The 15,691-nt window shown below is 42.3% G+C and overlaps 1 protein-coding gene across 5 annotated transcripts in view; it reads right to left on the bottom strand.

Moving 5' to 3' along the window:
* Positions 1–15,065, bottom strand: part of PLSCR5 (phospholipid scramblase family member 5) — a 29,391-nt gene extending 14,326 nt beyond the window's left edge. For 3 of the 5 annotated variants that reach the window (XM_007672992.3, XM_029068080.1, XM_029068052.2), the window contains exons 1-4: positions 14,610–14,973; positions 14,280–14,331; positions 6,687–6,850; positions 384–426 (exon numbers count right to left, since the gene is read on the bottom strand). In XM_007672992.3, the coding sequence (XP_007671182.1) occupies positions 384–426; positions 6,687–6,850; positions 14,280–14,292 (220 nt within the window). In that variant the 5' untranslated portion in view covers positions 14,293–14,331; positions 14,610–14,973. The other 2 variants (XM_029068057.2, XM_029068067.2) reach the window with 2 other exon arrangements.
* Positions 15,066–15,691: the final 626 nt, after the last annotated feature.

Genomic DNA, 15,691 nt, shown 5'->3' with positions numbered 1-15,691 from the left:
TTTTCATGCTGCTTGACAGTTTCCAATGAGTTCAACTGCTCATTGTCTTTCCCTGAAAAGTAGGCCCCGGAAAACAGCCAAGGCTCGAATTTTGCTTTCAGAATTAACAAATAATGACATCTGGCTGATCTGCAGACTGTCAATATACCCTTTTCTAGGATTCTTCTGAAATAATAATCGGCTCCTATCACACAAGGAATGAGTACATGCTGGGCTTTTGCAAACCACCATAGTTTATACCAAAATCAGGAAGTTTGCTAAGCTTCGGGTTTTTTCCCACAGCTAAGTAAACCACTTTCTCTTACCGACCTTTAACAAATCGGCGGTTTTCTAATTAAGCAGTGTCTATCTCTAAAACGTTAAGAAGCGTGAGGGTTACTTACTTTCAAGGAGCTCCACCTGCTGGTGTATAATGATCAGGTCTAGCTGTTGGAAAGATAGGAAATTATGTGTTTAAGCTGTCATGCTGACGAAATGATTGGATATATTTAGGAATAGTACTATTTTCCACAGAGATCATGAAATTTGTACGCGCTAGTGACTCCCTACTAAAGATTAATAAAAGGGGAAATGTTTTATTTAGGACCTACAAGAAAGCAGAGAATTGAGCGAAGGAATACTAAAAATATGACTGCTAATATTACAGTGAATAGAATACATAATATATGAATCCTTTCAAAAGGGAAAGCAGGCAGATGTTTCATAGAAGCTTTCTCTCCCTCTGTCTATCCCTATATACTGTAAACTTGTTATGGGCAGGGAACATATCTGCCAATGCTATTTATTATACACTCCCAAGTGCTTAGAACAGTGCCCTGCACATACTAAGTGCTCAATTAATATCACTGATTTACAGAGGGTAGACTGCAAGCTCGCTGTGTGCAGGGAGTGTATCTGCTATATTGTTATATTGTACTCTCCCAAGTGCTTAGTTCAGTTCTCTGCACACAGTAAAATGGAGAGAGCCTGGGCTTGGGATTCAGAAGACATGGGTTCCAATCCTGGCTCCACCACTAGTGTGTTGTGTGACCTTGATCAAGCCACTTAACTTCTCTGTGCTTCAGTTACCTCATCGGTAAAATGGCGATTATGACTATGAGCCCCACATGGGACAACCTGATTACCTTATATCTATCCCAGCTCTCAGAACACTGCTGGGCACATAGTAAGCACTTAACAAATACCATTACTATTATTTTTAATAAATACAATTGATCTTTTCTAGGAAAAGTATCCTTTCATTTCCAAGCAGCAGGACTATATTTTAACATTTTAACACTAGGATTGAGCTCAATGAATTTATCGCTATCTCTTAGGAGGTTTCATCTAGTTGGATTTTGCTTTCCCCCCTGCCAAATTGGGTTTATTATCCAGCATCTGGCACATATGGTGCCATCATTAATGGATGGAATGAAGACAATGTAATGTCCATCTGTGATCATCGAGCCTCGGCCCTCTGGCATTGGTTTATCACTCTTACATTTGGCAAAACTTTGTCTGACAACATCCTTAAACAGCTTGCATGAGTTAATCTACACTCTTCAGCTATTACAGCTCATCCACTTTGCAGATGGAAGGTGGGTGGGCTAGCTTCCCTAGGACTTTTACATATCTCGATGTATTCGGTGGTCTCTGAAGAACACTTCCCTGCCAGAAGCATTCTGGATGAGGATTCTGCAGGTATAAACATTTTCCTAGGAACATATGCTTCCCGTAGCTCAAATCCTATTGGGCAGAACAGAAATTGTTTGCGTATTAAGGAAATGAACTCAGGTTTGATTTTGATAGATGCGAAAGACTTTACGGTCTGAAAGCATGCCAAACAGCCTGAAAATTGCAGCCGGCATAGTGCTGATGGCTAAATATTAGGACAAGATGAGCTAATCAACAACGTGATGGGAGGTGGGGTGGGGAAGGTTGGTTCTGCCATTTCAGGGCATTACATGACTATAAGGATGCAGGAGGCGGCTGGGTCAGCAGCTGCTATCACTGGCCTGGGGGATGGGGATCCTAAAGTGAGCAATCGAGAAAAGGGGTGACTCCAGCAGCAGAAACAAGGAGCTCTGTTTGTGAATGGGAAAGGTTCACAGCTTTAAGTTGGGCAGCAGCATGACCTAGTGGAGACAGCACAGGCCTGGGAGTCAGAAGATCATGGGTTCTAATCCTGGCTCTGTCATTTATCTGCTCTGTGACCTTGGGCAAGTTACTTCACTTCTCTGGGCCTCAATTACCTCATATGAAAAATTGGGATTGAGACTGTGAGCCCCCACGTGGGACATGGAGCGTATCCCAACTGATTTGCTTTTATCCACTCCAGCTCTTAGGACAGTGCCTGACATGTAGTAAGTGCTTAACAAATACCATAATAATAATTATTATTACTAAAGTTGGCATGCCCAGTGAGATCCTTTTAAGGCCCTATGGTCAGAGGTGATGTCTGAAAAGCAGGCCCTTGACCAAGAACTGGCTCTGATGTAACAGAAGGTCATCAAGGATATTGTAAGGATACAGTCTCAGTGTAGCAATCTCCTCTAGTCACTCTGCACTATGTCTCATCTCCATGGTATCTGTGTAGGTAGCTGTAATTTATTTATTTAGTCATATTTTCTGTCTCCCCCTCTTGACTGTAAGTTCATGATGGACAGGGAATATGTCTGTTTGTGGTTGTATTGTACTCTCCCAAGTGCTTAATACAGTGGTTTGAATACATTAAGCACTCAGTAAATATGACAAATCTCTCTGGTATCATTGTCCTTGTCTTTTCAATTATTTGTGTTGGCCAGTCAATCTGGCATAGTGGATACAGCATGGCCTTGGTAGTAAAAAGGACCTAGGTTCTAATCTTGCCACCCCCACCTGTCTCCTTTGTGGCCTTGAACAAGTCACTTCACTTCTCTGTGCTTCTGTTACCTCTTCTGTAAAATGGTGATCAAGACAGTGAGCCCCATGTGGGACAGAGACTGTGTACAACCTGATTAGCTTGTATCCACCCCAGTACTTAGTACAGTGCTTGGCACATAGTAAGCTCTTAACAAATACCATAACTATTATTATTATTACTGTGTGCAGAACACTTTACAAAGTGTTTGGGAGACTCTGATATAACAATATATTGTACACATTTCCTGTCCACAATGAACTTACAGCTAGAGGAGACAGATATTAATATCAATAAATAAAATTACAGATATGTACATAAAATTTGTGGGGCTGGGAGGGGGGATGAATAAAGGGAGCAAGTCAGGGTGATGCAGAGGGAGTGGGAGATGAGGAAAAGAGGGCTGAGTCAGGGAAGGCCATTTGGAGAAGACATACCTTCAATAAGGCTTTGAAGGAGAGGAGAGTGATTGTCGGATATGAAGAGGGAGGGCATTACATGTTAGAGGCAGGACGTGGGCGAGAGTTCAGCAGTGAGATAGACGAGATCCAGGTACAGTGAGAAGGTTAGTATTAGAGGAGCGAAGTGCTCAGGCTGGGTAGTAGTAGGAGAGTGGTGAGGTGGGTTAGGAGCGGGGAAGGTGAAGGAGTGCTTTAAAGTGTGGGTGTTTTGATTGTTTCATTGTTCCTTGTGGCGGTGACTCCCCCCACTCTTCTCAGTGTTAGGTTTTGACTCCCTGAACTATGTCTAATTCTCACCCGTGTACTTTCCCCAGTACATAGCACGTTGCTCTACACAGATAAGGTGCTTAACAAATACTTTTATTACCACTACTACTATAATTACCACTATTTAACCAATGGTTCTTAACTGTGTGTACAGTACTGCACTAGGGGCTTGGAAAGATACACTACAACAGAGTTAGCAGACACATTCCCAGCCCAGAAGGAGCTCACAGTCTGGAGAGGTTTCAACTCTGAGAAGCTCTCTGTGCTGGCCGCAGCAGAATCAGTTTCTCATAACTCCTGCTTCTTGCTGGGCTCCTTAGCATCCTCTTCAGAAAGAGCAAGAAGAAGTAGATCAGCAGGAGGTTTTTTGCCGTTTTTGCTGTTCCTGTTGTAATGGCTGCTATACCAGCTCTATCCTTCGGAGTGCCTTCAAAACTGTAAGGTCCTTGTGGGCCAAGAAAGTGCCCACCAACCCTGTTATATTCTACTCTCCTAAGCACTTAGCACAATGTCCTGCATGCAGCAAACCTTCAATAAATAGCTCAGATTGATCACCCCAGCTGGAGCTGGAATCTCTAGACTTAAGCACTTTGTGGGAGGGAAATGTGTCTATTTGTACTGTATTTATTTGTACTGTATTTTACCAAGTGCTTAGTACGGTGCTCTGCCCATGGTGAGTGCTCAATAAATACAATTGAATAAATAAATGAAAGAGGAGGTAAGCAGTGTGGCCTCATGAATAAAGCCCAGGTTTGGAAGCCAGAGGACCTGGGTTCTAATCCCAGCTCCACCACTTTATGTTGGTATTTGTTAAGCGCTTACTATGGGCAGAGCACTGTTCTAAGCGCTGGGGTAGATGCAAGGTAATCAGGTTGTCCCACATGAGGCCTCATTTTACAGATGAGGGAACTGAGGCCCAGAGAAGTGAAGTGATTTGCCCAAGGTCACACAGCTGACAAGTGACAGAGCTGGGATTCAAACCCATGACCTCTGACTCCCAAGCCCAGGCTCTTTCCACTGAGCCACACTGCTTCTCTTGAGCCATGCTGCTATGCTCCCATACATTATTATTTATTATTATTATTATTATTATTATTATGGTATTTGTTAATCACTTAATATGTGCCAAGCACTGTTCTAAGCACTGGGGTAGATACAAGGTAATAAGGTTGTCCTACATGAGGCTCACAGTCTTACATCTGCGCATGTAACCCAAAACAAAATGAAATTGGATTGATCGAAAAGTGAATAGTTGATGTCGTTACTTTCTAAGATCAATCTATCAATGGTATTTATTGAGCACTTACTGAGCACAGAGCACTGTACTAAGTGCTTAGCAAAGTACAGTACAACAGAGTTGGTAGAAATGACCTCTGCCCATAGGGAGATTGCAGTTTTACAGGGGAATCCATCAGTGGTATTTACTGAGAGCTTGCCATGGGCAGAGCACACTTGGGAAAGTACAAAATAATTGGTGGACATGATCTCTGGACCCTGCTCACAAGGAATTAACAATCTGTTGTTAAATGATAGCATTTCATTAACAGTATAATTAAAGAGAGTTGAGCAAACCGCTCTCACATTCAAATCAGATGAAGCATTAAAAAAAGGAAAGAAATTGTCAACGAAGTGGAAAATAAGTTTGTTGTTAGGAATTTTTCCAGGATTAATCATTTTAGTGGAATGGAAAACTCAACTCAGAATTTTCTCTGCAACAATCACCTCTAATCAGAGAAATAAAATGTGAACACATTCCTAGATAAATTTTCCTTTCACAACCAACTGGTATCTAAAGTATTTAGTATATCTCAGTTTTTAAAATAAATCTAAAGTGCCCCAAATCATTTCAATTTCCTTTTAATATCTTAACATTACTAACATTTGCTTCCACAAAAAAGAAATTAGACAAAAGACTCAGCAAGATAACTTTAGAAAGAGAAACCCGGAAACAGCACGTCCTAGCAGGAATCAATCAATTGTATTTCAATCAATACCCAGGTCCTCTGACTCCCAAGGTGGGTGCTCTTTCCACTGTTCTCTTTCCAAATCAATCAATCAATCATATTGATTGATTTGGAAAGAGCACAGACGTGGTAGAGGACCTGGGTTTTGATCAAGGCTGTGCTACTTACCTGCTGGGTGACCTTGGGCAAATTCATTCATTCTTTCATTCAGTTGCATTTATTGAGCACTTACTGTGTGCAGAGCACTGTACTAACCACTTGGAAAGTACACTGCGGCAACAAATAGAGACAATCCCTACCCAAAAATGGGCTCACAGTCTAGAAGGGGGAGACAGACAACAAAACAAAACAAATGGAGAGGCAACACAATTAACTTCTCTCTGCCTCAGTTTCCTCATCTATAAAATGGGGAGTAAATACCTGTCCTTCCTCCACTTAGACTGTGAACCCAAAATGGGAAAGGGACTGTTTCCGACCTGTTTAACTAATCTCTATTATAATGCTTGGTAGAGTGATTGGCTTCAAAGCTCTCCATCCCCTTGCCCCTTCTTTCCTCACCTCCCTTCTCTCCTTCTACATCCCAGCCCGCACACTCCACTCCTCTGGTGCCAATCTCCTCACTGTGTCTCATTCTCACCTGTCCTGCCATCGACCCCGGCCCACGTCCTACCTCTGGCCTGAAACGCCCTCCCTTCTTAAATCTGCTGAACAATCATATTTCCCCCTTCAAAGCCCTACTGAAGGCTCGTCTGCTCCAAGAGGCCTTCCAGACTAAGCTTCCCTTTTCCTCCCCTCCTCCTCCCCTCCCCATCATCCCTACCCGCTCCCTTTGCTTCTCCCCGCCCACCGACCCCAAAGCACTTGAGTATATATGTACATATCTATAATTCTATTTATATTGATGCCTGTTTACTTGTTTTGATGTCTGTCTCCCCCCTTATAGACTGTAAGCCTGGTGTGGGTGGGGATTGTCTCCCTTTCTTTCTGAATTGTACTTTCCAAGCGCTTAGTACAGTGCGGTGCACACAGTGAGAGCTCAATAAATACGGCTGAATGAACGAATGGCACATAGTAAGATTTTAAGAATACCAAAATGATTATTATAAGGATTATTACCTGATTTAAGTATTCTAATCCAGGAGGGAGGCTGGCAGGTGGCAGAGGAGGAAGCCGTGGTACTTGCTGCTGGGAACTGGAAGTTGCAGCGGGATGACTTCGTTCAGGGTCTGTAGAGCCAGGCAGAAAACCAGCTGGCCCCCGGCCTATCTGATTGTGAGAATCTACAGAAAAATTGAAATTGAACATGACTTCACAGTTGAGACATCCAGACCAGCTTTTCTCAGTTGTCTAAGACTCAGGTGGATCGATCAATAGTTTTTGAATGCTTACTGTGCACAGAACACTGTACTATATGCTTGGGAGAATAAAATACAACAGTGTTGGTGGACATTCTCTGTGCACAATGACCTTATAGTCTATCCACTCCCAATTCTTATTGTCTTAGGACGCTGCATTTCCTCTTCCAATTTTTCCCTCTGCCTTTTGCCCTTTCCCTTCCTGATTCATTCAATCATATTTATAATTATTATTAATAATAATGATGATTATGGGGTTTTTTAGGGCTTACTATGTGCCAAGCACTGTTCTAAGCCCTTTAGTGGATACAAACATATTGGATTGGAAACAGTCCCTGTCCTACATAGGGCTCACAGTCTCAATCCCCATTTCACAGATGAGGTAACAAGCATAAGAGAAGTGAAGTGACTTGCCCAAGGTTACACAGCAGACAAGTGAGCATTTACTGTGTGCAGAGCACTATACTAAGTGCTTGGGAGAGTACAATATACTAAGTGCTTGGGAGAAGCAGTGTGGCTCAGTGGAAAGAGCCCAGGCTTGGGAGTCAGAGTTCATGGGTTCGAATCCCGGCTCTGCCACTTGTCAGCTGTGTGACTGTGGGCAAGTCACTTAACTTCTCTGTGTCTCAGTTCCCTCATCTGAAAATGGGGATTAACTGTGAGCCTCATGTGGGACAACCTGATTACCCTGTGTCTACCCCAGCGCTTAGAACAGTGCTCTGCACATAGTAAGCGCTTAACAAATACCAACATTACAATATAATGGTGAATAAACACATTCCCTGCCTACAATGAGCTTACAGTCTACAGGGGGAGATAGACATAAATACAAATAAATGGCTGAGATGTACATATAAGTGCTGTGGGGATCTGTACCAATGAAAGCAGGATCAGCGGGAGATGGCGGAAACCCAATTAACTGATTTTTTTGTCTCCCGTGGCACCACCTATACTGAACTGGTTTGGAAGGGCCCAGGCCAGGGGTTGAAATTATTGGTTCACATTGAAGTCAGAGGGTGGTTTGATGAATTTTGGATTTCTGCTTCCAGTTTCATAAATAGTCAGGAGGTGGCAGGAATGGAATTGACATATGGTTTCTCTACAGGAGGGGAAGAGAGAATTTCAGGAGCCAGAGTCCTGCTTGTTCACATGAAGGAGATATCAAATGGGGTATTCCTGTCCATTTCGGCTCAAGATGCCCTTTGCTTTGGCATTTAGAGCTTAGTGGCATTGGGTAAAGATCACAGTTGCAGATATTAAGTAGGTCCTAATTAATCATAATTATAATTGAGGTATTTGTTAGTTCATATTCTATGCCAAACACTGTATAAGCATTGGGGTAGATGGAATAATAATAATAATGGTAGTTGTTAAGTACTTACTACATGTCAAGCACTGTTCTAATCGCTGGGGTAAATGCAAGCTAATCTGATTGGACTCCGGCCCTGTCCCACATGGGGCTCACAATCTCAATCCCCATTTTACAGATGAGGGAACTGAGACACAGAGAGGTGAAGTGACTTGCCCAAGGTCACATAGCAGACAAGCGACAGGGTTGGGATAAGATCCTAGGTCCTTTTGACTCCCAGGCCAGCGTTCTATCCACTAGGACAATTCGGGGGGACACAATATCTCTCTCACACAATATCTCTCTCATATGAGGCTCACAGTCTAAGTAGGAGGGAGAACAGGTATAGAATACCCATTTTACGATAGAGGAACCGAGGCACAGAGAAATTAAGTGACTTGCCCAAGGTTATGTCTCAGGCAAGTGGCAAGGGATAAGAACCCAGGTCATTCTGATTCCCAGGCCCAGGTTTTTTCCAGTAGGCCACAAATCACCAAATGTTAGTTTAAGTCCCAGGACAACTGTAAACTGCTTTGTGGGAACATATCCTTTGGGGTTCCTTGGCTGCTCTCTGATGGCTCCTGCCCAGGCTTTATCTTCTTTCTTCCCCACAAGTAGCCCTCCCCTCATTCTGAGGGGTTAGTCTAAATTGAAGAAAACATAATTCCCAGTATCCAGTAAGCCTACTTTTGCACACTAACACTATTCAGGCTGATTTATCTCAAGGGACACCTAAAGTTTTTCTCAACCACGTATTGACTTAGAGTTTCCTAAGGAAAAATTTCACTTGGTTTTGATTTCAAGCTCTAGAAGCCTAGAAAAATATACACCAGAGCATATGGGGATCTTTCAAACTTCAGCCTCTCCAGCAAACTCATTAGAACATCTTTGTGTGTGAGGGTGTGTTTGTGTGTGTGTGCGTTTCCTGAGTACCTGTGGTATGGTCATCAACCCAGTTGAAAATTGGACTGCCTGGTTTTCAGGTGATTTTCCCCAGGCTGGTACAGAGAATCTTCAAACTCGTTAACATTGTTTTCAGTTCCCTACCTCCCTTCCCCACAGATTCTGCCACTGTGATAGCACTACCCATATTCAGAGGGACCTGGGTAGGGAGACCTCAAAGGCTTTGGAGGAGGTAGGGATATCTATTCCTCCAACTCTGTTGGATTGAGGGGCAGCCTCCAACATACTACCAGGAAATGGCGAGTATGAATGAGGACATTAAGTTCCGCCTGTGCTTAGCTGATGCATGTCATCAATCATCACCATCAATGGAATTTATTGAGCACTTACTATGTGCAGAGTACTGTACTAAGAACTTGGGAGAGTATAGTACAACTGAGTTAGCAGACACATTCCCTGCCCACATTGAGCATCATCTCCATTTCTGATGTCTGTGCAGAGCCTCGGAGCCCACCCTAGTTATCTAGGAAAGGGGTTGGGGTGGTTTAGTCCCAAGTAATCAGTCAATCAATGGTATTTTTTTAACTGTATTTGTTAAGAGTTTACTATGTACTACACACTGGGGGGTAGGTACAAGTTAATCAAGTTAGACCCAGCTAACAGTCTTAATCCCCTCTTTTTAGGTGTGGTAACTGAGACACAGAGAAGTTAAGTGGCTTGCCTAAGGTATACAGATGATAAGTGGCAGAGCCAGAATTAGAACCCAAGTCCTTTTGAATTCAAAGCCAGTTACTGTGTGCAGAACACTGTTATGAGTGCAAAGCTCTTGGGAGAGTACAAATAATATAGTTTCAGGACACTGAACTATTATGGTAGCCCAGAACCCTTCCACAGCCAACTGGACGTGGTATTGTGGCCTTGTGGGTGGAGGGTGCCTTGGGCTAGGTAGAGGGTACTTCTGATGGCACTGGTTTGTGCTGATATCCTATATGTGAGGTGCCTAAGACACCCAGGGCTGTGTCTGTTTTTGCTGGTTGAAGGCAAGCCAGGTCAGTCTCGTCGTCCCAGGGAGGGTGACATGACTGATGTCTCTCGGGAATACCAGACAGGGAGAGGCACAGAATGTTCACTCATTCAATCATATTTAGTGTTTACTGGGTGCAGAGCACTGAACTAAGTGCTTGGGAGAGTAAGATATAACAGAGGTGGTTGACATGCTCACTGCCCACAACAAGCATATGGTCTAGAAGACTGCAGAGTGGGTGCTTAAAATAAAAATAACAGACAAAAAAGCATTCAGGGTTATATTCGTTTTGGAGAACAGTGACTGGAGTGGTATTCGTTGGTGCTTCCTCTGTATTAAGCATTCTACTAAAGAGTTAGGGTAGATGTGAGATAATCAGGTCCCACTTGGGGCTCACAGTCTAGGAAGGAGAACAGGTATTGAATCCCCATTTTTCAGATGAGGGAATTGAGGTGCAGAGAAGTTAAGTGGCTTGCCCAAGGTCACACAGCACAGAAGTGGCAGGGTCAGGACTAAAACCCAGGTCCTCTGACTCCAAGGTGTGTGGTCTTTTCACTAAGCCACCCTGCTTCTCTATTTTCTGAACAGCTGAAAATCTGACAGTCTGGGATAATACCAGATGACTGAATGGTCTTACCTGGGTGATATGGGTGTTTGAGGCCAGGTAAAAAGGTCACCATGTATATGTGAGAGGCAGATATTTCTAGGACTGCTCTAGATTCCTCGAGAAGCAGGGTGGCTCAGTGGAAAGAGCCCAGACTTGGGAATCAGAGGTCATGGGTTCTAATCCCAGCTCCGTCGCTTGTCAGCTGTCAAGTCACTTAACATCTCTGTGTCTCAGTTACCTCATCTGTAAAGTGGGGATGAAGACTGTGAGCCCTATATGGGACAACCTGATTGCCTTGTATCTACCCCAGTGCTTAGAACAGTGCTTGGCACATAATAAGCGCTTAACAAATACCAACATTATTTATTATTATTATTATTATTATTAGATTCTCTAACAAATATGTCCAAAGGAAATATAAGTAAAGTTAAATCAAAGTTAAAGGAAAGTTTAAAATCTCTCTACAAGTTATGGCCACTAAATTTGTCATTTCAAAAAACATGTTTGCCAATATATGCACTAGCAGTCTAATCCTGGCTCCTCCATTTGTCTGCTGTGTGACCTTGGGCAAGTCACTTCACTTCTAGGGGCCTCAGTTCCCTCATATTTAAAAGGGGGATTGAGACTGTGACTTCCACGTGGGACAGGGACTGTGTCCAACCCTATTTTCTTGTATCTACCCCCAGTGCTTAATATAGTGCTTGGCACATAGTAAACACTTCACAAAGCCATCATTAATGTTATTATTATCCTGTCATTCCTTTCTGTTTGACGGCTGCCTGTAAAGAATATTATCTATCACCCCTTAAAGGCTGTCTACAACACAAAAACTCAGGAGGCACTAGGGAATATCATCTTGAACTGCTCTCTCGTTTAGAATAGGAGAGGTCTTCCCAGATTTTATCTCACTGAAGCAGTACAGCATTTCAATTAGAGTGCTCAGAACAAGTGCCGGTTTCCGACTGGGGCTTTTCCTCTGTGTTTGCAGTCCTGAATATAAACCTTAACAGCATTTTAACCACATTGTTTTTGAGGGGTGAGAGTCTTCTTAATTTAATCTTAACTTTTCTTTCCAGCCACAAGCTCCTTCAGAGACTAGGGCCACCAGAAGAGGAGGCTCCTTTGAATTTCCACCTGACTTTGAATTTCTATCTGCTCTTTTAAAAATGTATAACTAATTTATAAATATTTTATACCCTCTGCAGCATTTTCATTTAAAGGCTACAGCTATAGTTTTAACTCTGGTTTCAAGAAGTGATGAAGGCTTTTTGGACCAAATTATATTGTCAGTTGGCAAAGAAAAGCAAAGGCCCTCATCACTTTTTTACTGTCTTTTCTTCCTGAAGTAAGATAAACAAAACTGAATCATAAATGGGTAAAATATTCATGATAAGGGACTCGATTTCCGTTTTGTGCCTTTCTTTCGATTTTGTTTGGTCTCTCCCCAGTAGTAACTTGAGACACTGGAAACCTGTAAGTGTTTGAAAATGATTTGATAAAGGAAATGCTCCTTTGGCTTTATCGTTTATGGGCCCAAGCAGGGACATTTAGTAAAAAAAGAAAATCAGCAAAGGAGATCTTTTAAAATGGGTTCCATAAATGTAGCTGTTGTGTCTAGAATAAATGACTGGTCTACTTCTACTTAATTACCTAAGTCTTCATGGTGAAATACTGCAAGATAGCACTGAATAATGCTCTCCAGACTGTAAGCTCCTTGTGGGCAGTGAATATGTCTACCCGCTCTACCAATATTGTACTCTCCCAAACTCTTAGTGCAGTTATCTGCACACAGTAAGTGCTCAATAAATATCAATCAATGGTATTCATAAATAAATATCATTGAAGATAACAGTTCTTATCTCTGTGGAATAGAAAATTATTGAAACCTTATAACTCCAATAGGAATTATAAGCAATAGTACAATGTGGTACTTGCAAAAATATGTCTGGTGGGAGCCAGAGGACCTCGCTCTAGGCTGTAACTTTCATATGGTCAGGAAACATGTCTACCAATTTTGTTGCATTGTACTCTTCCTAGTGCTTAGTACAGTGCTATGCACAGAGTTATGTGCAATAAATAGGATTGATCGATTTATTGATTGATTAGTTCCAATCCCAGATCTTCCCCTTGCCTGCTATGTGACCTTAGGAAAGTCACCTAACAACTGTGCCTCAGTTTCCTCATCTGGGAAATGTGAATTCAATACCTAGTTATCTTGTATCTACTCTAGCACATGGTACAGTGCTTGGCACATAGCGAATACTATTATTATTATTGTTATTGTTATGTCATCAGGAAACACCTGAATATTATCTCCACAGTGTTTCAGGGCCTATACTAATATTTTCAGTTTGGAGAGTGCTTTTATTTTCACATCGATTCTTTTGTTTTAACTAAACACCCCTGTGTGGTAGAAAGAGGCAGGAATTAGAATCCCCAGAGAGGTAAAGTGACTTAACTTAGTTGCCGAGGCATGTAAGGTCCGGGTCTAAGCTAGAAATAGATTCCCAAACTGAGGAATCAACCTTACCTCCCCTAACTCCAAAAAGCACCATGGTATAGTGGATAGAGCATGGGCTTGGGAGTCAGAAGGTCATGAAGTCTAATCCCGGCTACGCAACCTGTCTGGCCTCATTTCCCTCATCTGTACAGTGGGGATTCAGATTGTGAGCCCCAGGTGGGATAGGGACTGTGCCCAATCCAATTAGCTTGTATCTATCTCAGCACTTAGAACTGTCCCTGGCACAAAGTAAGTGCTTAACAAATACCACAAAATATAGTTTAGAAATGTTATTAACTGTCAAAATGAAAATTGTACAGACTTCTTTGGTCTCCCCACATCAGAAAATGTATCCTAAAATTAATGCGGAAAACTTTTCACAACATACCTTGGAAGACATTTACCTGTTTAGGAAATGAAAATGAACTTGGAATTAATTCATGGCATGAGCTACCTCAGAGTTTTAAAGATGATCAATTCACTTCTAACTGGCTGCTCAAAGAACCATGAAACACAAAACCAAAGAAAGCAATTTTTCTCACGTGCTGGAAGGCACTGAAAAGTGCCTTTTATCCTTTTATCCAACACCTGGAAGGATTGGATACACATTCCTACAGCCTTGGCATTTCGTCCTGACCTTTCTCTGCATGTCATTTCAAACACTGTCATCCTAAATGTCATTAAGTGGCATTTCTTAGAAACATACTTTTATAAAGTGTCTGCTTCTAACAGCATGAAACCTTTATCTCTATATTCGTTACGAACATTTGCATTTATTAGATGCAGATTTTTATGCTGTGGCCTCCGGAGAATCTGAAATCTTCCCAAACATTCAAAAGGTAAAACCGATTCTGGATGAAGGCGGATCAAAGAGCCTTGTTTCCCAGTAGTTCTATGTTTATTTTATGACTCTTCAATTTTCAAAATTCAGAATTTAAGGAGAAGTCATTGGCAGGCTCCATAGATCCTTACCTGGAGAAGCCATGAAGACGTCAGTGTCACCTCTTCAAAGGCAGCCTGGTTTCTACTTGCAGCAAGGAGAGAAAACACAGCATGTATCGACTTCAGAAGATTTCTGTCTACCTCATGACAGCTTACAAATATTTGCCTCGACGCCAGTGTTTCGCTCCTGTTAGGTATACTGCACTTTACTGGGATGGGCAAGAGGGGGAGATAAGGCTACCGGAGGAGATAAATGATACTCCGCTGCACAGTGACTCTGTGGCTAGGGAATCGTTCATAGCTAATGTAAACAAGACGAGGGAAGAGTCCACAGTGCTTACGGCAGAGACTCCAACTCACCTCAACTGCCCCTCAGGGAGATCTTGGCTTTCACAGCTCCATTCCAAGATCGGAAATATGCCATCTCCGTAATTTCTGCAGTTTCCGGATAGCTCCCTCAGGACGGCGAACTGAAACAGAGGATGCGATTGCCAGTGCTGAAGCAGCATTTCTTGAAGTTGTAAATCAAACAGTGCTTTTTCCTTTCTTTTTTTCTAGCCTCCCTCTGCCAGAAACAAGGATGCCGTTGCTATGTCGAGGGACATATCGTAAAATGGCTTTGGCTACTTGTTGTCTTATTCAAAGTGTGGCTTCCTTAAAATGCATATCATCCTTCAGGCTAAGGTCCCTGCCAATAAAAATAGAAGGCTAATTATTAACTGCGTCTCACCCGTTGGGAAAAGGACAATGGCCAGGACTAGCCAGCTCACATTTCTAGGTTAGTGGCTAAGTCGCCATGGAGATGATATCCTCTGTATTTCCAGAACCATCAGGCAAAATTCACAACTGCTGCAGTGTGAGACTCGCCGCAGTTAGAGCAAAATTTCAATTCAGGAAGAAATTGACCTTGCGCTTTACCAGTGCTTTGCTCAAGCCGCTATTCTCAGAAAAGAAGGATTTTGAAGCCAGCACTGTAGATATGAAAGAGTAAAACATCTCCTGCAAAACGGAGGTTTAAAACATTAAAAAGGGGAATTAGCAACTGAACAAGAGTTGGCTGAAGGTTTTTTCGTTTTTTAAAGGTAAAGGCTGAAAGCACCTATATAGGAACTTTCATATATCTTGACCTACCCAGATGGTGTAAATTTAAACTGAATTCCTTGGGATTTCTGTAGTCTGTCACCCCTTTTCCCCTCAGGGAAAAAAACCTTGAGAGCAGATTCCAACCCCATGGGAAACAGATCCCCAGTATTGTAATAAGTTGCATTATATTGTAGTATTGTAGCAAGTGCCTGTTAGATGCTAAATCCTGTGCAAAGCACTGCCGAGGAAAGATGATAATAATAATGGTGATATTAGTTAAGCACTTACTACTTGCCAGGCACTGTACTAAACACTGAAGTAGAGATTTTGAGTCCATTTCTAGACTCTGAGCCCATTGT

This window comes from Ornithorhynchus anatinus, chromosome 1 (assembly GCF_004115215.2).
Source record: "Ornithorhynchus anatinus isolate Pmale09 chromosome 1, mOrnAna1.pri.v4, whole genome shotgun sequence".
Lineage (NCBI taxonomy): Eukaryota > Metazoa > Chordata > Mammalia > Monotremata > Ornithorhynchidae > Ornithorhynchus > Ornithorhynchus anatinus.
Note: the sequence above shows the minus strand (reverse complement) of the source record. Positions and strands in the feature narration are given on the sequence as shown.